This window comes from Falco punctatus, assembly GCF_963210335.1.
Source record: "Falco punctatus genome assembly, chromosome: 5".
Classification (NCBI taxonomy): Eukaryota; Metazoa; Chordata; class Aves; order Falconiformes; family Falconidae; genus Falco; species Falco punctatus.
The window spans coordinates 76,780,533-76,803,138 of record NC_137584.1 but is presented as its reverse complement, the minus strand read 5'-3'; the positions used below and the strand labels follow the sequence as shown (position 1 = coordinate 76,803,138).

General features: G+C 40.5%; 1 protein-coding gene across 1 annotated transcript in view; it reads right to left on the bottom strand.

The window, feature by feature from the left end:
* CDC5L (cell division cycle 5 like) overlaps positions 1 to 22,606 on the bottom strand; it is a 35,107-nt gene that overhangs the window by 5,285 nt on the left and 7,216 nt on the right. Inside the window, exons 8-14 of the mRNA XM_080390324.1 lie at positions 22,316 to 22,504; positions 20,765 to 20,913; positions 17,990 to 18,152; positions 16,376 to 16,540; positions 14,498 to 14,578; positions 13,894 to 14,139; positions 11,015 to 11,212 (exon numbers count right to left, since the gene is read on the bottom strand). Of these exons, the coding sequence (XP_080246450.1) occupies positions 11,015 to 11,212; positions 13,894 to 14,139; positions 14,498 to 14,578; positions 16,376 to 16,540; positions 17,990 to 18,152; positions 20,765 to 20,913; positions 22,316 to 22,504 (1,191 nt within the window). The remainder of the gene's footprint in view (positions 1 to 11,014; positions 11,213 to 13,893; positions 14,140 to 14,497; positions 14,579 to 16,375; positions 16,541 to 17,989; positions 18,153 to 20,764; positions 20,914 to 22,315; positions 22,505 to 22,606) is intronic.

Sequence of the window (22,606 nt, the reverse complement as noted above, 5' to 3'; positions counted from 1 at the left end):
TTTCTTCCTTCTCTGCTTATAGAGAGAAATGCGAACACTCATCACCTTTCGTCCTTCCTCTCAACTACGAGATTTTAGGACCTACTACGAAAAGGTCAAAAGAAGGTCTCAGCTTTTGTAACAAATACTATTTATTAAAAATTGCTGACTGCTGCATTAATGCCAACAACTGCATATGATTTTTAGGTCAAGCTTCGTAAAATTTTAAGGCTCAGATACCAAGCTAAAAATTCCAAGCAGTTATGAAGAGGTGTGTTTAAACAGTAGTCTACATTATTTGCTTAAAGCTAAGAAATAGATTTCAGTAAAATCTGACAACTATTTCCCCCCAAACCTAGCAGAAAGCATAAAGACATCTGAAAGATTTCTCCACTTAGTTATTTATTTTGTACTGTTCCTTGGCTGGCTTTGGTTCCACTGACTTTTGTACCAGCTATAGCAAAACGGGAACAGCATGTACATACATGGGGTAAAATTATATATGATGTTAGGGCAAGTGAGAGCGCCTCATCCCATCCCAAATCTCTTGCGTAAAAGCCTTCCCTCATGCCTAGTAGTGTTCAGTTTTCAGTACCACACTAGAGAGTCAAAGAAGAGAAACCAGAACAAAGCAACAGACATAACTGGAGGTTTATAAGATATGATCTAGAAAAGGAAGACCGACTGAAAAACAGGGAAGTTTATAATTTTTTTTCACTACCATATTTTTGTTAGAAAATGAAGACAGACACATGTATTAAATATGCCAAAGATCACTGTGAAAAAGTAGTCTGTTCTTATGTCCACTGAGAAAGGAAGATGGGTTTAAATTTGGCAAGGACATTTTAGACAGGAGGTTGGTTGTAAGGTTTAACTAAGGACAACAAAGAACAGGGAAAGACTGCTTACAAGAACTAACATCCAGTGGGAAAAATGTTAAGAAAAACTGACCCTGAGGAAGGAAGGGCTCAAGTGCCCTCAAAACTACATTTTCACAATTCCTCATCTCACTAAGTCTGCTGAGGACACCACTCCTTCAGTTCAAAGGGCTGGTTTTCCCTGTACTGACTGTTTTGTTTTCCCTCCATTAAACATGGAGCTTCTGGAAATCCCTGAAGAGCGCTAAGCTCTCTTGTCTTCCAACTGATCTTCCAAATCATGCCTGATGGATAAAAAACATGGAAGAAAAACTGCTGCATGTTCTTACCAGAACCATATTCAAAAGTAAACCAACTTGTTCTGTGACCTTGGAGAATCAACACATTATCATAAAGCTGCTTAGCTTGTGCAGAGAAATCCTCTGCCAGCTTCAGCTATGCTGGATGAATAGGTTACTCCTGGAATCTATATAGGACTACTCCAAATGTTACTATAACTTCCTTCCTCACCTCAGACCCACAAGCGGTCCTCCCATACTCAATTCTGCTGGCAGGAGCTCCACTAACTTAATTTAAATAGCAGGGTTTGTGAACTTGCCGCATATTGACTCAGTCTGCCAGAGTAGCTGGACTGAGACAATGCACACTAAGATGACAGCCTTCTGCTCAACGCCAGGTTACACTGACCAATTTTCACCAGCATTTCACACCACCCCAGGGACAATGACTGTAACACTATGGCATCCTTTGTGCATGTTTAGGTGGCCTTTACAAACTTGATGGTGCACTCTATGATAGCATGTTTTTGAAAAATAAATTCATTAATTGCCCTACTTAAAAATATTTTCCCACTTCCATGCTCTTGGACAGAATTCTCCATTCTTTGGCTTGAAACACTGTTTCAGCTGTCTAAATTCTGACCAGGCAAAACTCTTTACAAAGCCTGCCACTTCACGGCTTGACACAATTTCAACACTGCTGTAAAACTGAAGATGATGCTTACTTCACATTATGATGGGGTACAAGGTGATGATTAGTGTCACAGCAGTCACAAAGGGACAGTGTGAGTAACTTTCAAGAGGATTAAATCTTATTTTGTTATCTAATTGACTGGTATCACAGTTTTTCATGGAAAGGTTCAGTCACAGGTGATCCTCAAATTAAGGTGCCGCTGGTATGCAACTGCACCTCCCAGCTGAAACTAAACCACATGTTCAAAGCTTGCATGAGCATATAAAACTATCTTTCCCCAATTTAATATGGAACCCTCAACATAAATACCTATATTGTACTTTGCTATGTAGATCACATACCATTAAGGCTTACTGATACCTGCAGAAAGCTATTCTCTCTACTCACAGTCAAAACTAATAACCCAAGATTAATCTCCATTTGAACTACATTTCACAAATTATGAGAACTTGCCTTCAAACATCTAACACAAGCCGGCAGGACTGTTGAGTAAAGACAGTACAGGGTACATCAAGAGCAAGTGCTCCCACAGAAGTTCACAGCATCCACCTATCTAGGTCTAGAATAATACAGAAAGTTACTGAGTAAGTTAGCAGTCACTACTGATCTACAATGATGACATTAAAGCCCACTTTGAAAATTTTTATTAGGGAATTGCTTCTAAGACTAGTAGTATTATCAGTGATACCCATATATCACAATCACAGTAAAAACACATCTAGAAGAGCATAGTTTAAGAAGAAAACCAACTAACTTATTTTTTACTAGGCTTTCCTGAAAACTCTACCTCTCCCTGGGGGTGGTGGGAGGAAAGTTACAGTAAGATCACAGACAGCAACAGCTACCTCAGGCTAACAGCTTTGATTAACTGTAAGCAAACATGGGTTACTGCTGTGTCTGATGAGGTAATATGGCAGAGAGCACAGTGTAATTACCTTCAAAAACTATCACTGCAAGCCCAGAGTTCTTGGACTGGTCTCTTCCAGAGAAGAGGCTAACAATCTTGTGGAAGCTCATAAAATAAATTAGCAGCCTGGTTCCCTCTCAGTGTATAGCAGAAGCCCCATTATGATCTTACAGACATCACTAGTACACTAGTACTCTATTCCAGCAGCTACTATTAGGCAAATATAAATGAAGCAAGTTACTTTATGAGCAGCAACTCACACTGGCCCAAAACTCACAAGTTCTGACAATGCTGCTTCATATTAGGACAGGCTGTAAAGAGCAATAGGCCTGCAGATCAGGTGGCTTCCATATCAATTTATACTTTTATCTGTTCAAACACAATTTTCAACAGTGATGGTGTGCCTTTTGCAATGAAGAGCTTTGTCAATGCTGACCTTTATTTCTAAACACATAAATTCCCATTATGAACTATATTTCCAAAGGTGAAACCTGATTTCACCAACCACCGCAGAGGAAATCAATGGTTTTAGACACAGAGCAAAACCCCCTCTTACCCTACTATGAGCAACTGGCCAAATAAAAACTAACTGTTATGCAGTCTAAGTTTATTCTTAAAAGAACTTTTGCATTGCTCATTTCCGTTCTGGCACATCCTGGACTGAGGACATGCAGAAAAACCTTTTTCTATACAAAAAGTTATCCAGCTCCCCAAAAATTATGACCTTAGAAGAAAGGCTAGCACAACAGTCCAATCTGAAGACAAATTCCAGACTCATAGGCATGGTAACAGAATATGTATAGGAAGAACCCTCCTTACTGGCATTCATCAGCTTCCTTCCAAAGGTCCCAAAGTCAGTCATAGTAACAGAACTGGTATAAAGTCAACTAGTAGCATTTCCCTCTGAAAATAACTCTTTAACAGAAGAAGTATAGTTTGGTTTCCTAAAGCTGTTCAGTTGGCAGTATGGGAAATGTCACTGCTTTAAGAGTTGACTAGTTAGATTTGAATAAAACTCTTATCTATTTTCCTCCTTCCTGCTCATGGTAATGAAGGTTTTGGGGAGGGCAGCTGCCAACTGCAAATGTCATTTGTGGAGAAAACCAAGGACACAGTAAGTTAATTCTCCTAAAGGGCAATGAACACTGGGGTTTTTTCCCAGACTTCTAACATGCAAAGATACAAAGCTCCGGCTCAACTCAACAAGTTGTAAATGGAAGAGACAACTATTTCCCAGACAGTACAAGTACACTTAAAGATTTAGCAGTTTTAGATAGTGATTTTCAGTCACAGGTCTACTAGTGCTTCGCAAACAAAACTACAGAGCCCCATAAGTTAGACACTACTCCTTTCCCAGTGACAGAAGAATCAAGGGAGACAATAAGACCCAGTTTTGTTTCACTGATCTGACTTGCTCTAGGTGCCTCCATAATAAAAAGAGAAAAAAAAGGAAACCTGAGAGGGAAATTGAACTCTTCAGTGGGACGAGGTGCTCTCAGGAGGAGCTTCATCTGTACCAAAACCAAAGGGGACCTAAGGCAACTGCAGATCTGTTACAGTTAGGAGGCTAAAATAAGGTGTATCAAATCTGAACTCATGGGACTTGCTCAAAACCAGGCAATGAATACACACCTGCACTACAAAGAAAAGGCAAGATTTCTGGCTAAATCCATTTATCTTCCCTGGCACATTTTTTCTTACTGCAGACACAAGTTATCCCTGGCAACACAAAAACCTTTTATGTATTGCTTTCCTCATTATAGGTTATGGGTTACCTTTATTGTGGATCCCACAATGATTCCAAAATTCTCCAAGCAAAGATGTGATGTGCTATAGCTAAGATGATCTAATAATCCAGCAACTGTGGAAAAGGGTCTGCTGCTTGATCTAAAAATAATTAGGTTTTTGGCAATTCTATGAACTGATCCAGACTACAACAGAGTTACAAGAGCAATGGTTATGAGGTCAGAGGCAATGGTAGGGGGCAGCTGCACAAAAGTAGCACTGACCCTATCTGACACAAGCTGAAACCATAGAATCATTTAGGTTGGAAAAAGACCTTTAAAATTATCAAATCCAACTGTTAACCCAGCACTGCCAAATCCACCACTAAACCACATCCCCAAGTGCCACATCTATGTGCCTTTTAAACACCTCCAGGGATACTGACTCAATGACTTCCCTGGGCAGCCTGTTCCAATACCTGATAACCCTTTCAGTGAAGACACTACAACCTCCTTTCAAGTAGCTGTAGGGAGACATAAGGTCTCCCCTGAGAGCCTTCTCTTCTCCAGGGTAAACAACTCCAGTTCCCTCAGCTGCTCCTCACAGGACTTGCTCTCTAGATCCTTCACTGGACACACTCCAGCACCTCAGTGTCTTCCTTGGAGGGGCCCAAAACTGAGCACAGGATTTGAGATGCAGCCTCACCAGTGCTGAGTACAGGGAGGGGGACAAATCACTGCCCTGGTCCTGATGGCCACACTGTTTTGGATACCAGCCAGGATGCTGATGGCCACCTGGGCACACAGCTGGCTCATGCCCAGCCGGCTGCTGACCAGCACCCCCAGGCCCTTTCCCACCAGGCACCTTCCCAGCCCCCTGCCCGTAGCGCTGCCTGGGGTTGCTGTGACTCAGGGGCAGGACCCGGCACTGAGCCGTGTTGAACCTCAATACAATTGGCCTCAGCCCATCGGTCCACCCTGTCCAGATGCCTCTGCAGAGCCTGCCTGCCTTCAAGCGGTTCAACACTCCCCACCCCCAACTTGGTGTCATCTGCAAACTGACTGATGGTGCACTTGATCCTCTCGTCCAGATCACTGATAAAGTTGTTAAACAGGAGTGGCCCTGGCACTGAGCCCGGGGGAACACCGCCTGCTGGATTGAACTCCATCCACCACCACCCTTTGGGCTCGGTCCTCCAGCCTGGTTTTTACCCAGCAAAAAGTACAGCTGTGCAAGCCATGAGCAGCCAGTTTCTCCAGGAGAATGCTGTGGGAAATGGTGTCAAAAGCTTTACTAAAGTCTAGGCAGACAGCACCCACAGCCTCTCCCTCATCCACTAAGTGGGTGACCTTGCCACTGAAGGAGATCAGGTTTGTCAAGCAGGACCTGCCTGTCATAACCCCATGCTGGCTGGACTGATCCCCTGTTTGTCCTGTACATGCTGCCTGATGGTGCTCAGGCTGAGCTGCTCCGTAACCTTCCCCAGCAGCATGGTCAGGCTGACAGGCCTGTAGTTCCCTGGATCCTTCTTCTGGCCCTTCTTGTAGATGAGCACCACATTTGCTAACTTCAAATGCTTCAAATGATAAAACCATCCCAGCCATAGCACAAGCTGCATGGTAACCGTTCTGGTAAACAGTAAAAGTATGTTCACACTGATAAAGACAATTATCTGGGTAGAACCCCTAGGAATCTGAGTTACCCAGGAGAAGTATATACCCTCCAAAACCGCTGAATTATAAATACACATACTCCGATGATGAACTGTACATTAAGCAGAGATCAGACACTGCAACAGTGGTCTTGCATAAACTGTCAGCTGTATCAGATTCTGAACACTGCAACAGTGGACCGTGACAACCACTGAAGACCACTGATAACCCTCAGATGTTATCCCCGGTGCCAAATACAGTCCCAACAGACCTTATTAAAAAAAATCATATTCCACAACAGCAACACAGTAGTATAACTGAACATATGTGACAATAAAAGCTGACTACTCGGGGATTCCACCATAGTTTAGCTTTATGAGTAATTTCTCTATTCCTAGTCTTATAAATTTTCTGCAGGTGTTTTCTCAGTAACAGCACACCTGAAAATCCCAAAGAAAATGCAAGGTTTAGAAGCATGTAAACTAGAGAGAAATTAAAATACAATCTCTGATAAACTAGTTACGGATACACCTTGCAGCAGAATGTACCACGTAACCTATAAACCTGCAGCTAAGCAACTGAATTTCAATGTAAATTAATTCAAAGGACTTGGGCTGCAACCAAAAGCAAAAATGGACACTTTGGTCTGATAAATTATCATCTTGGTCTACCTTGGATACTGCAAAGAACAGCTAATTTACTATGCTTTACATATACAGTGTAACTAGAGCTTCTTCCGCTGCAGACTTTCATGGTGTTTATAATTTAACAATCAACTGAAATGATGATGTTAACTACCACAGTTTTAATAAAAATATTTGCATGCTGCAAGCCAACTATGAACCATCTTCAAAGGAAAAGTAATGCTGGCAGGCAGTTTCTACATTATGTACTATGAAGGCAAGCAACTAGCTTGTTACATAAATGCCTCTACTATCTCATTTTATCTAATACGGTTCCTACTTTAACATACACCTTAGGTAGGAATGCTTTTCATTATAAATATATTGTTTGGAAGAAGTGCAAGATATTGCAGGGAACTGAAGCAGTTACTAAGTGCAACTGTGAGCACCAGGAAACTCCCATTTCTGAAATGACGAGGTCTGCAGTGTAGCCTAGCCTTGAACAAATATACTTGACTTCTAGAAGCTACTGGAAAGATCAGAAAATTCCACCAGGATTCAAGCCAAATCTAAGCTGTACCACAGACATAGTTAGGTCACCAGGATTCACTTGCACGGACCTGAATCTCCCCATCCGTAACGCAAAAAAGTTCACACGCTAATTCTGTAGCGCTCTTAACCACATTAAGTAGCACACTCAGAGTCCAAAACCTTCAAAATAAAGGAGAAGTTAAAAGTATTACTAATACATAGCAGTATATTCCAATATTAAAACTATTGCTGAGTTGTGCATTACCCCTGCTGATGCCTGGACGGGATATCTAGCCAAACAGAAGCTCTCCACAACTGCTCCACTTTGCCTTCTCAAGTTCATCAATAACAGCACAAATCTGTTTGTGATACCACCATCAATTTCAGTCATGTCAACATATACAAGGCTGCCACCACTAAATCACTCAGGCAGTGAAAACAGGCCAATTAGAGAAAGACGACTGTTTGTCCACACCATCAATCCACCCAGTAATCTCTGAGCAATGAAGACAGCACTAGAAATAGCTGGCTTTTTTGAACAGGATCTGCAGGGTGTTAGCAGTCCCATATGGAAGTATTAGTGACTACCCGATGTGCAGCTGTTTCCAGCAAGTATCACTAAACTCTCATGGTTTTTTCCTAATGATCTTAGTGCAATATAAAGGGAAAGAAGCAGCCCCTAAAGCTGACCAACATCAGTTTCTGTTGCTGGCAAACTCTATTTTACAGTTTCTGCTCTTCTCTCAAAGGAAGTTAAAAGTACAAGCAATATCTTGGGGTATTGAAAGCTGAGCTAATATCCCTGCTTTTCATTAAGGTTGTCTGATACTTCCCATTAAAATATCTATTTCAACTGATACTGCTTTCAGACAATTTTCCTTGAAAAAAAAACATTAAAATGAAAGTGGCTTTTGCCATTGCTGAGGATGAGTTAGGAAAATAAATAATGGCTATGCTTTTTTCATTGCATATTCGTTTCTTCATTAAACTGCTATGGGTTTTATTTATTATTTAAAAAATTATTTAGCTGGTGAGCTATACATAGAAAACTGTATATGCCTATCTTGCTTTCAGGAAGGGCCTTTTAAATAGGTCAAGCAACAGAGCTGCACTAAACTGCAGTCTGCACACTTGGGACAGATTTTCAGCTCAAATTTAACTTTGCAAAGAGTCCACCTGCACTCCACAAGCAATGAGTTGTGAAAGGCAGTGCAGTATTTCCACTGCACCTGCAGCTGTGAGGCACAGCAAGCTCTGCTGACCCTGGGTGCCTGACTGAATTGTGCTATTCTGAACACATACACAAGCTTGCTCTCTCACTTTACTGGAAGAGCACCAAGCAATCAGCCCTATCTAGCAGTGCTCCAAGCTCCCAACTAATCTGAAGAGATGTAGCCACATCAGCAAGACGTGAAGACTCATGATTGCAGCAACTGTTTGTACACACAGCTGTCTGGACTTTGTTAACTGGCTTCCATGGAGTCCTATGCAATACTGGCAGCAAATGAAATGCCTTTTTTTTTCTTGGTGAGACCTCCAACTTGTATTTTGCTTCCTGGATGACTGTCTTGTGACTACAGAGCAATAAGCACTTACAGTATGAACAAATGCAACAGGAGTTTGACGAACAGATGACTTGACCTTACTTCCTTTGCTTCAATACCCTCAATAAGCATACCACTACCTACTCATTCAAATACTGGGAGGAGACCAACAGAAATCAACAGCACAAGAAAGCCTACACAGAAGTAACCAATTTAGAATGCAGAAACAGTGCACAGCATAAAGGCACAGGGCCACACACTGAACAATAAAGAGAAAAAATATTCAATAGCTATTTATTAAGCAAGTACCGTCCACCCCGTGCAGTAAATGAGTCTGTGGAAAAACTAGGATGTAATCATGCAACTAAAGACTGTCTCATAACACATATGCATAGGCAAATGAAGGCTGCTAGGAGTAATGCCGTTTGTGCATTCCCTGACTTCAACTTTTTGACTTTGCAACTTTAAGAAAATGCCCTTCTAACACAGGTTTGAGCGTAAGATATTTAGATTTCAAAAGCATTGGTAGACAAATGAGGTCCAGCCCTCAGACTGCTGGCGGGAGGCCAGCAGTGCCCCCCCCCCCGCGCGCAGGTACCGCTCCTGCGGCCACAGGGCAGCGCCGAGACCGTGAGAGCACGTCCCCCCGCGGGCAGCGCTGTGCGGGGCAATGGCGCCCTCTGCTGGCGGAGCCGCCGCACGGCACCGGCTCGGCCTCCAACCCCACAGCGGCTGGGTGCGCCGGCTACCTGCGGCTGCGCGGCTCCTGGTCACAGCCGGGGGCTAACGACCGCCAAGGCTGCACCTGGGTGACATTCTTGAGTCCAAAACACACGTCCACGCCGTATTTCATGTGTATGCACCAAGTGAGAAGTTGGCCTTTCTGGCCTCCCGTATCATTTCTGCAGTACTAGCTGTTCGTGGAGGTTTGCTTCTAGCAACAGTAGCCTACGTCCAACGTTAAATACACAAGAACTTTCTTAAAAGTTTCCTTTTACCAGATTAAAAAAATAACCCAATGCCTGCCTAATTTAAAGAGACTTGTTTTTGAAAACAGTTCATGACTTACTGCAAGTCTGAACAAACACATGTTCTGTGGGAAGAACCAATTTTAAACCAGTTTGCTGCTTCTCATGAAAGCTGTGCATTTCTGTGTATTGTGTAGAGTGTTTGGGTGAAACTCCAGAGAGAGGACGGGGCACGGGAAATCAGTGTCTAAGGGTTTGAATTGCCTTCTTCTGCCTGGTGTACCATACCTCAAATTATTTCCTCTCCACACACAACTCCCTCAATCCCAGGACACCCTACCAAAACTTGACGCCTTGTTAAGGGCTGTGACTGTTGCGCAGAGGACGCTGTACTCCACCATCCAGCAGAAAAAGATGTAGTTTTCAGTTCTTAGTCCATTAGTGCCCTGCAATAGGACTCAAACTGCACGCAGACACATCGGTGAGATGCTGCCACCTGAACTCTGGCATTTCGTACTTGCAGAAAACATTAGTTATGCAAATACACAATGGCAAACTTGAAATCGGGGTTTAAAATGTACCGATAAGGAAGCCTACTTTTTCCTACTGAAGTCGAACAGCATCACAAACATCCATTGTCCTCTTTTGTGGAGGGAATCATTGGAATTGGCAGAGGAAGCCAGTCCGGCAAGAATTCAGGATTATCTCAACCTTTGCATACATAATAGTCAATCAGAAACCAAATCTTAAGTTGGAAAGAACTTCAGAAGAGTTTTGGGACAGAGATGTTGGTTTTAAGCATCTTTCACTGAAGTATCTCATACTGGCCACTATCAGGGACAAAGTGCCAAACTAGAAATGTCAGGTATCTGATCTGCTAATAGCAGAGACTGAGAAAACAGCACAAGATCCACGTGGAATTAAGGCAGAGCAGAACTTCACCCTTTCTCCAGTTGAGAAAAAAGTGGATGAGATGAGCTGTTACAGCTAATAGTGCAAGAAGAAACTGCATGTGGGAATATTCTAAGAAAAGGAGGAGGAAGATGAGCGAAGGTCATTCAAACATAACTTTCCTCAACAACTTCTTCAAAGGAATCTCACCAAATGACCTGAATGATTTATAAAGTAACCTCTAACTCTTCAATAAATGAAAAAACCTAAAACACACGAAGAGAAAATTCAAAAACGAAAAAAAGAAGAGGCAGGCGCAATAAGCAAAAAAAAGTGACACTGACCTCAAGCCTCTTTTCAAGTGACTCTATCCTGTCTTTTTTGCTGGCCAGGTTAGCTCTTGTGTAGCGGCTCTGTCCAGGCAGGTATAACACTTGGCTGTAACATTCTTCCCACACCTGGTTATAAGCTTCACTTGAAAGCTCTCCATGCCCCATTCCTTGCTTTACCACTTCCATCTCTTGTGCCAGTAGATCCTGTGCCTGTTGGAAATGATGAGAAATAAATTACAGTTACAATACATGGGATACAAGAAAATTCCTCTTCTTTTCAGTCCTTCGGTGTGCAATTCATGGGGGCAGTTTCTCTTTTCATACTAAAAGCTCACCATCAGGTTAAGCTAACTATGAAATCTAACATAGATGCTGTGGATTATAAATGAAACCCAGGCTATAAGGCTACTCACAGCGCAACTATCCCTCATTTTCTGTAATTTGGCCAAACCTGACATCACTCTGCTGTAGCTAATGAAAGCTGTGGCACAGCTAGATACTTCATCTTGCTGCAGAAGAAAAGAGATAAAAGCAAGGACCTTGAGGGGAGGGAAAACTGTACAGACAGAAGCAGCCGTTTGACAAAAAAAAAAAAAATAATAATATCACTTTTCATTTCCTTTTGCTTACCCTTCTCCACACAACCTGGAAAGTCAACTCTAAACGTTAACGGGTGAGCTGCGTAAGCTCCACTGCAGAAAATACTACTCTGACTTTAACTAACATACGTTCTGTAGCTAGAAAACTACTAGTGAGATATGAGCATTCTGTTGTTTCCAGTTCAGTTTATAAAGTAACTTGGACAGAACTGAAGAGATTCATGTTGTTCTCACAACTTAGTATTTCTGACAAAGAGCCTGGCTAAAGGCCACACAACTACACAGGCACCCAAGTACTTCCCATTTTATTTGTCACTAAATAACTAAAATATTTTTGCCAGTCTGGACTTCATTGGTTCTAAGTGCACGTCCTCTCTTTAAACAGGATTTACAAGTGCATCACAAATTTCTGTATCAGCAGCAGATACCTTACTGCAAGCAGATGTATGTTTTCTTGCATATTATTTATACATATTGCCCAGGAATTAATCCAGGTATCACCAGATTTGACAACTCCAGGGACACAAGGGAAAGGACAGGTAAAACAGGAGTACTCCAACCACACTTGTCAAAGCTAAATATTATAAAGATTCACTTTCAATTAGCCTCTATTTGTACACTATAAGGAACTACTTAAGGTTATGTAGCTGTGGTATCAAAACAGTTTGACAGCTTTAAGAGCTCAGCACACTGTGCTTAGCACCGCTGCTAATCTTTGCCAAAAGAGCACTACACACCAGGAAAAGAAACATTTTATGATGGGATTTTAGTAGGAAGATGTTCTAAAAACAAATGAAGTACACCGAAATAAGCAAGCCCTGATGAGAGCATGGAGATAGGAAAACTTCCTGGTTTGAATGTGACTTTAGACAAAAGAGGGAATATTATGTTGAACGGTAGAGAGCAAGCAGGAGCAAGGATGCAAAAAACTTCTGCCCATCAGTTAGGAGACAAAATTTTCAGTGACTCTGAAGAAAGTTTCCAGACAAAAACTACTGGGCCGCGTGGTAGTCTCTAAAGGGAAGTGATAGAGAACCCAGTTCTCATTGTACTTCAAAACCACCAGAGAAAGCACTCAGAGAGTGTTCCTAAGGGAACAATCTCACACTGGCAGAGCAGGGAAATTCATGATTTAACTGTATTTTCCATCTTTAACTTCTGCTCAGAAATCTTCAAGTATAATTTTTCATTTAACAGCAAACTGGAAGTACATACTGTTCAGTGTTTCTCATTTTAGGCCCCTGATTCATTGGTCTGATATAGTCAGGGAGACTGATTTAAAATCTGCTTGTGTATCTTTAAAGTAATACAGGATTTAGGTGTAGAGATACCACAGCTATTGTTAGAACGCAAGCCTCAGCAGCAGTCTGCATAAAACAGATGACTCGGTGGCACGTGATTTTGTCCTTTTCACTCATTTTTATTCCTGTAAGCATTTGGTCAAAGGTTACTGGCACAACTTCACAGGTGAAACTCTTTGAAAGAGCTAACCGCAGCACTGTGCGTCTGAACTGTCTATCTGTCACTTGGCAGCAAAAGGCAACATCTGTAGTTGCTTAAATAAATGAACAACCTGAACCGGAACTCTTTGGTACACGACTGCTATTTAACTTGGGATTACAATGCAAAACAGGACAGACTGCCCAGACAGCCTACTCATTTCAACCAGCAGTAACCTATTTTGCCTGTTCAGCACTTTTTAACCAGGTATGCTTTAAGATCAGTTGCCACAGCCCAGCAGGCTCTGCACTAGCACAGCCCTGTTGGATCAAGCTTGACAAGCATAATTAAACAACTTGATTTGCTGCTCCAATTTATAAGCTGGCTACCATGGTCATGTTTAGTTTGCACCACTATGAAAAAAATGCATAATAATTCTGACTTAACAAACTACATAGGCAGCAGAAGGTGAATATCACACCTAGTTAAAGTCTCAATGATTTAACACCAATTTCCAGAAAGAGCAAAGTAGAATTTGGTAACTGTTGGAGTATTGTAGCTCCTAACATTACTTAAAATAATAAACAATCACACCACATTCAAGATTGTATCCAAAAGACAATGTCTCGACAAATAACAGCACCCTCATCATTCTGCTGAGTGTCTAGATTAACATCAGCTCACAGAAAGGAGAATATGCACTTCAGTTACCCTTACAGCTCTCCATACAACCCTCTGGAGATCTCCCAAATAAATTCTGTGCAGGCTTGAATCCACCTTTTTTTGCAAGATTACAGAGCCGTGACATAAGGAGACACTAGGTCACTGGTAATTAGGCCACACAATTCTCACCTTCTTGAGATCCTCTTTGGAGAATTTCTCGTAAGGATTTTGTTCCAAGTAAGCCATATGTTCTGCATTGTTGCTTCCAAATCCTGGGCCTTTCCCCTTCTTACTACTAGGCTGTTCTCCAAATGGGTGATGTAAAAGGTCAAAATGAAGCATAGTAATCATCTCCTTCTTTATTAGCTCTTCACTCTTCTGCAAATCTGTTAGAGGTGGTTCCACATTTAAGGGTCTCAGTATTGTTTCATTAACCTGCCCAGGAATAATAAAAAAAAAAAGTTCACAAACATATACACCAAAGAACACATTAAATTCATATACCTCTACCTGAGTATGAATTTTATACATCAGCTAAACCATGCAGAACAGGTGCAAAAATCCCTTGCCATGTGACATGCATACAACAACCTGAACACTCAATTGTGCTTTCATTTGTGCATATGAAATACCTCATGACAATTTTGCTGTGAAAGTTTCCCGTAATGGTGAAATCAGCATACTCAAATAAAGATTTCATTCTCTCATGATCTACTTAGACTGTATTTCCTCCTATAATGGTTAAAACCTTCATTTCTGTTTTTTTCCTTAACTGAATTTTGTTTCCACTTACTTCTGAGGGCCGTGGTAGATTCTTCTGAACAGCTTTGTGCATTCTCTTCAGTTCCTTTGCACGCTCTGCATCTCTGAGAGCCTAGACAAACAAGCTAAGTGTTACTCCAGCTACCGTAATATAATCAGAAGCCTCCCAGAAATGCATATGATAAAAAAGCTCATTACTGCAGCAAAGATTCCTTTACTATAAAGACTTCATGTTATGTAGCCAAAACCAAATAATGTGATGACACTCACTGCCTCTAAAGTAAATGAGCCCAGCAGACTAACTCTAAGAGGGCAGATACCCTAAAAAGTAATTTTCAGCCATAAAATTCTCCTTCACCCTCAACCCAGAAGACTTCTTTCTTTGCAAATTTCTCCACATCAAGTTTGACAACTGCTCTAATTCTCCAGACATGAAATCCACCAGGAAAAGAAAGACGCATAAATTTGCAGCTAGTACTCAATTTGTCCTCTTCAATGACTTAAAGTAACTACTTCAGTAAAACAATACTTTCAGAAGTGTAAAAACGTGAGATTTTTCCTTACATCCCACTTTCAGGCGATAACTAACATGAAAAGGCAGTGTTGTCTAAAACTTCAGGAACAGTGACCAGGATTTTCCATGTTCTTATCCCAGGCATGTCACACCTTCATTCAAAAGGCAGGATGATATTCCCTTGTATGATATTACAACTCAAATTCTTTCCTCTATTCTACACACAGAAATTATATGTATTTATTCAGACTTTTTATTAGGGTATTTATGCATAAAATACACATATATATGCAAATAATGTGTTCCTCCCCAAATGGGACATGCTAGGAATCATATTTTGGGAAATGCTTACCATACTAGAAGATAGCAGAGCATAGAATTTTTTTAAAGTATTTTGTTCACTTGCCAAAGTAGTGTCATCGGCAAAACTCTCTCTGAACTCAAAAAACCATTTACTTAAGGCAGGGGTCCTCAAACTATGGCCCGCGGGCAGGATACAGCCCCCCAGGGTCCTCAATCCAGCCCCCGGTATTTACAGAACCCCCCTGTCTGCCCCCGCCCCCCCCCCCCTGCAGGGGGTTGGGGGGGGAAACCAAGCAGCCGCAGATGACTTCCTGCCACTTAATCCCCTGTTTAAAAAGTTTGAGGACCCCTGATTTAAGGTATATAACAAAATCAGACTTGCATCACAAAAATTAGGATAAGCACTAAAAGAGACAAAACAGAAAAGTTTGAAGTGTCTCTAATTACTGGCCAGTACAGCTATTTAACCACCAGAATTTAAGCCAGCACTTTATCCAGCCTTCCTTGATTCTGAAATGAAAGAAAATGAAACCAGGGACCTGTTCACACCTTAGATGTCTGGGTAATCAATCCTGTGGTACAAGTCACACTAAAGAGGTGAATTCACTGCATGGTAGATTTCTACCTGTGTGCCACCAGCCTGCCTGAATTTGGATACATCTGTCTTGTATTTCACAAACAGTAACTTTTAACCTTGAGAAAATAACCTGAAAATGAAAAAAAAGGAACCCCAAAATAACTAAAACCACCCCACAATTCTCATGTGCTTAAAATCAAGCATGTGCCTCTGTAGAAAAACTTCTAATTGTGTTTTTATCTTTTGGGGGACAAACACACAAGGTAGGACATAAACACTCTTCATGTGATATGTAACATTAACAAATTAGGAAAAGGGTTCAGACAGAAAACTAATATATAGCGCCTGTGTGTGTATATTCTGATGGCAACACACAAACCAGGTAAATTTTACTTTGTTATCCTGTAGAAGCTGTACCACTTCCACTGAACGGGTATGAAACTATGGGAACCATACAAGGAACATCTTTTTATTTTACACAAAAGGCACTATCTGTATCACACACACACACCAACCTGCTTGCGGGCATCTATATCGGCAGTATCTTCTACAAAGGTTTCATCTACTTCATGTTCCTCAAGTTCTTTTTCTGCATTTTCAGGTAAAACAATCTCAAAGTCGTTCTTTGGTGCAGGAAGGGCCATGAGTCCAAGGCGCAGATGCTCACGAGACTCTCTCTCCTGTTGAAATAACAGTAAGATATAACACTGGATTCACACACTAAGGTGCAATACAATCAAATTCCATTCACCTACATTAACAAATATGAACAATACACAACTAGCATCACCTAGCCATCTTAGTCTGCTGCAAAGCCAACAGAAACAAAATCCAATTGAAGTCTAACAGAAGAGGCATGTTACTAATCCAGGCTGGCCTGCAGACCACCACCCCAGAGTTTATGCACTATTAAGCACAGAAACTCTGTGATACTAAAAAAAAAAAACCATCAGACAGCTTTCTTAAAGATAGCTAATGAAATCTTCAAACAGGCTGAAATACTTTCAAGCAAAGCAGCATGGCACCTACACCTCCCAGTAGTTTCAGACAACAGCAGAGACCCACATAAATACCTTTCAAGAAACTGAAAATAGGTAAAAACCTGCACACACTGATGACGGACACAGCAGTTACTTGCAAGCCTAACTGGAACTTGTTTCCTTGCCGTTGCTCACAAATCTGGGGATTGTGACATAGTACAAAACGGAGACCACCAGCACCAGATCTGGAAACAGTGGAGTCAATCACAAAGTTGAAGCCCCAGTTTTCCTTCTAGCAGCAAAAAGCTTTTTTACTATAAAAAGGCTGAGACAAAACCAAACTAAGTATAAGGACACCAAATAAACCTCATTCTTCAAGCTAAGAGGAAACCTGAAATTCTGAACCTGTAGTTATTTTTGTGAGAAGAACACGCCAAAAAAATTGAAGTGGATATCCTTAGCTAGCCCAAAAAGAAAAATGTCAATAGCTCTGGTGGGAGATATCCCAAAGCCACAGTCAAGGCTGCAGATTCAGCCACATAAAAGGAGTTCCCAAGGTGCTACCTATTAGGTATATGCCCTTTTATACCGTGTCTAATTGGCAGGGTACATCTGGCTGAATCTCCAAGAATGGAAACATCTGTTGCCAAAGGCGATGAAAGAATCTGGATGGGACTCAGATTACTGGACATCTCAAACCCAAGTGCTCCTAATGACAAAAATTAAACTCCTTTAGCTCAATGTTGTCAACACGACAGACTGATGAAAAGGTATTGTAGTTAAATCAGGAAGCCAAGATGATGAGGGATTTGAGGGCTGCGTAGGATTGCAAGAAAAATGAATCTTTGCTTGAGACGTATTTCCTGCTCAGCTTCAAAGATACAAGGAGGACTGAAGCTGAACTATGTCTTCTTTCACAAACAGCTTTAGAGTGCTTTTACTGAGCACACTGAAAGCCATTCCAAGTGGCAAGATTTCTGTTCTTTCAAATAAAGATTTGAATTTATCAGGTGGTGAGAACAGACCTGTAGACAAGCAGTAGAAGCAATACTTGCTTTTACTATAAAGTAAAATTCTGTTCAGGACATGAGAACTAAAAATCCTGAAAATTAACAGAGCACTGATTTCCACTTCTTAAGTGCTTCTTACCATTTGTTTTGCATAAGATGGGTCACTGTAATCTGCCATTCCTTCTTCTGGGTTGATGTTCAATTTATCACGCAGTGGAGTTCTACCAGGAGTTGTACCAACCACAGGTTTAGGAGTTAGCCCTCCACGGGGAGTCAAGCCTTCCGGTCCATGAGAAGGTGTTCTAGAGGAAGTGCGGATACAGTCATTTATTTTTTTTCCTAAAGAGCTCGACTTTCAGTGAATGCTGCAAAAAGTTATGTACTGTTAATAAATTCAATCTGATTTTTTTTTCTGGAGCAGCAGTGGAACTATAATATGCAATTAGAACAATCCAAAATGTTGTTTAAACCTGTCAAGGGGTAACCAAGGACCTGTCCAGCAGAAATCTAGGCACATCATTACGTTAAGATAAGTTTCAGGAACTATATTAACACAAACTGCTGCTTTTGAGAGAAGGGATTACCAGGCACTATTCTGGGATACAGTAATCAGGATTTAATTGCAAGCTGTCATTTCCCTAGCGCCCATGACAAGTCATTCATTCTGAATGCATCGAGGCTTAACAGCTGGCCCATCTTACAACTGAATGAATCACTCTGAAGATGCCTCTTTGCTTTCACCCATTATTGAAGGAGTAATTACATCACAATAATTACTTGTAAGCACCTAAGGTTAGGCAAAATGGATTAAGCCTTAGACTTTGTAGGCCTCAGTTGCTTCTCCTCTAGACTGGGAAGAAACGTTCTCTGTCCCAGCAACCTACTACATGGAAGGCCTGCAGACATTGTCTTGGATACAATCACAGGTTTTCTGTTGCCAACTTACAACGAATGAGGTTTCACTTAGTGATGATGATAACAAAAAACTGATAAGATATTCTTAAATGTCTCAAAGAAAACAAGTTCAGGAAAAGGAAAAACTTTTAGAAAAAAGCCTGTATTATGGTACTCATCTACACTAATGGAAAAAGTTTTAAACAGTAATGACAAGTATGTGTGCTGTAGATGACAACCCCAGCAGAGACAAACTGAACAAGATGACTTAATACGTCATTTCCACTACTAGTTACTGTAATTCTGTAGTGCCAGTAAGATGCCATGATGATGGATAAACACAATTGTACCTATGGCCTGACAAACGCTACTGGTCCTCTTTTAAGGGATACAACATTCCCTTATTTACTGGGTATGTCTGTGAGAGGCAAGTGATTCTTTCCTCTTGTTTGAGGTTTTACAGATTTTTATGAACTCTCATTAGGATAAAAAACTACCAGCAATAATATTTGTAGGATGACACCCCAAAAAACCCAGCAAAATTAATTTTTATGTTTTCAAATGAACATTTCATAGGATATATTTACTTTGTTGATTATACTAGCAGAAAATATTTTATGCTGGCTTTTGAGAAGGAACAATTTCCAAGTAAGGGAGTTGTTTTTTTCTAGTTGTCTCAGATCCATCTAGTGTTTAAAACCCTATTACAATTTCCAACTTAGTACCTTTTAAGAAAATTTTTGTAACTAGGATGTGGGGAAAAAAGCCCACCACAACAACGCCCCCCCAAAAAACCTAATGGAAGGCAACAACTTCCATAAACACCTTGCATCAAAATACTACAAATTTCATACCATCATAGGAAGAAAAGGTGTGCTTAATTTACTACTTGCTTTTTTGGCCTACATAATAAGATGATGGCTCTGCTTCACTACTCTGCCTCCTTAAAAAGTTATGGCTTCCCTTTATTTTTTTGAACCATTTAATGGATTATTTTTTTTCTCTCTGCTCAGGGTCTTGAATTTTCACACTGACAGAGTATTTCTGCAAAACAAGCCAAATTCATAGAGAGGCACCATATTTACATGTGCAAATCTGAACTTCAGAAGCTAAAAAAACCACAAAAAAACCCCCACCAAATTAACAACAAAATCAGAATGTCTTTATATTTTTTAATATAAAATAACCCAAATGAACAGCCAGATCACTCCAGGCCAAACTCTACATTCATTATGCACCACACTGACAGCAATAGATTTCCAGAAAAGGATTTATTTATGTAGATCCAATTAAAAAGCAGGGCTTTTGCACACAGCTTTTAAACAACAAAATAAAGCTGCTTTTGAAAAGCTGCCATAAAGGTCCTTTTTATTTCATTCTCCACTTTGCCTACTAGCGTGACACAAGTAAAATTAGAACCTAAATTGAAAAAATTGACAGACAAAATGTACTAAGTGTAATATTTTTTAGCTGTATGTTATTTGGCATTTGTGGGACATATATTTATTCAGGACCCACCATAAGAGTTAAACCAGCAATTCCATACTATTTAGATTGGCAATATAATAAATATTTTATTTTGGATATATACGGCTTATAAAATATTTACTTCAACTTCTCAAAAATTCAGTGTGGGTTTGGCTAAGGGACCTCCCACACCTTTGACTCAGAGGTAACACTTTCGAAAGGCTAGGATCCACATACAGAATGACACTCCATCTTACTATTTATACTCCTGTATTACTCCAGTATAATTTGTATTGCTCCAGACCACAGAAGGCCTCATTTTGGGCCAAAACTCAAGTGCGCTACACACTGTAAAAATATAGATGATGTGGCTGAGCTTGTGAAAGACACAGAGAAGGAGAAAGTTGCCTAAGGGCTCCAACTAAAAGCAAGTTAGAATTTGTTTTGAAGCGCTGATCATGACCTACTGTTTCACAGATCAAAATCCACTCTGTCCCCCCACCACTAGATATGTAGCCAGCCAACAACCCATCAGAAAAGGAGTCTGCTTTACCTGAAGGGTGTGGAAAGCACTGTATTTGGAGTCTGAACAACCTGTTTCTGTGGTGTTACCCCCGAGAAGTCACTTTCATGCAAGGGAGTGTTAAGACCTCCTTTCAGGGGGGTATCCACATTTGTGAGAGCCATCAAATTCTGGGCTTCCTGTATAACAGACAACACATGCAGTACATCACTTAAGACTTTCACAGCCACACTCTATTATACATGTTTAACAGATTCAGTAGCAGTAAAAACAGCTGAAGTTATTTGATGATCAATCAGCTTGTGGAAAATGCTTAACACTTAACTTCAACATCCATAGCCTCCTATTTATAAACCCTACTGTTCTACTGAAAGGTATTCTAAACTTCATTTTCAGTAAAATGGAAAAAACTGGAACTGCAAAAATAAATGGGTTACTTAATGTTTCAACTTCCTTCAGTTTGCCAGACTCCAAACATCTGCAAGATTTATTAGTCATCCCAAGGATCCTGATTTTCAGAGGGAACAGCACACTTGCACTCTGAAATCCAAAATCAGTGAAGTTTATCCAAACTGCACTTCAAAGAGAATGTTCCAAAACAGATGGTCACTATTCAGACTTTTGGTCCATGAGTCAATTGGGGCTTTTATGAATACTCCCCTATTTTTCCTTTTTAGAAAGAAGAATTAAGTCACTCTGAAAATGAGCTGAAATAATGAATGAACTGCCTATAGCAATTAACTGCACAAAGGCTACTCCTCAATCTACAGAGCTGTCTATAGGCATAACATTGTGATATATGTGATGTCAGAGTACGCCATTTGAAGGGGAACGTGACCATTCCTTCAAACGGCACTGCACAGAGACTTAGGTTATGATCTGTAGAGTGAGGAACTTTTTTTCTCCTATGACACTGTTAAAATATAGCTCATTATCAACATAGGAGTTTTCTTTGTTTTATACACTAGCTGCACTGATGGCATTTAGCCATTTCTCCACACTCCACAAAACATTAACGAACACTATTAGTTTTTGAAAGAACCCAGGCACTCACACAATCAGTGTAACATATATAATTCAGAATTTGCAAAGGTAGGTTTTTGACAATCTTTGTCTTAAGCAATTTTAAGCCAATAAAGTTCCAGGAAAATATTCTTGTGTTGTTGCAGTTAATTACTTCTTGTTAATTGAAATAAAAGCTGAATAGCAAAGCTAAGTAGGAAACAACATAAAATATGCTATTTTAAGGACATGAACATCATCTACATCTTTGATGCTGAGAGGTACCCAAGACAAAGGGAAATTATCTAAGACCCCAGGAGAAAAGTTAACGCTAAAAGTTGCATGCAATATGTTACAACAAATAAAAAAAAGTATCATAGTGTTTTGAAACATGGTGACAACCGGTCATACAGGAGCAGATCTGCTTCTATGCCTTCCAGTGTGTCCTGGCGATCATGTGTCAGTTCAAATCCCAGTACCACACATAATCTAAGGAATGTTTCTACGGTATTTACACCTTCTATTCAGTTCACCATTGCACTAACACAAAAAAAAACATTCTGTATGTTCATACTCTACCTGCAGGATCCTGTCCTGTGCTGCTGGAGTTTTGGGAGTCCTTAGTGCTATGCTGTTGTTGGTCACATTATACTCAGACAGAAGAGTGCTGGAAGCTGAGTTTGTAATTCCAGATTCCTCAGCAGTCTGGCGTGCAATCTCACTTGCCTGGCCTACTTTTACAACTTCTTCAAGTTCTATATCAGATATCTTTAAAAGAGAAAATTCCAAGGCATAGTAAGATAAAATAAAACCAGAAGATCCACTTGTTAAAACAGAAACCACTGATTGGCATTGGCCTTCTAAGTAATT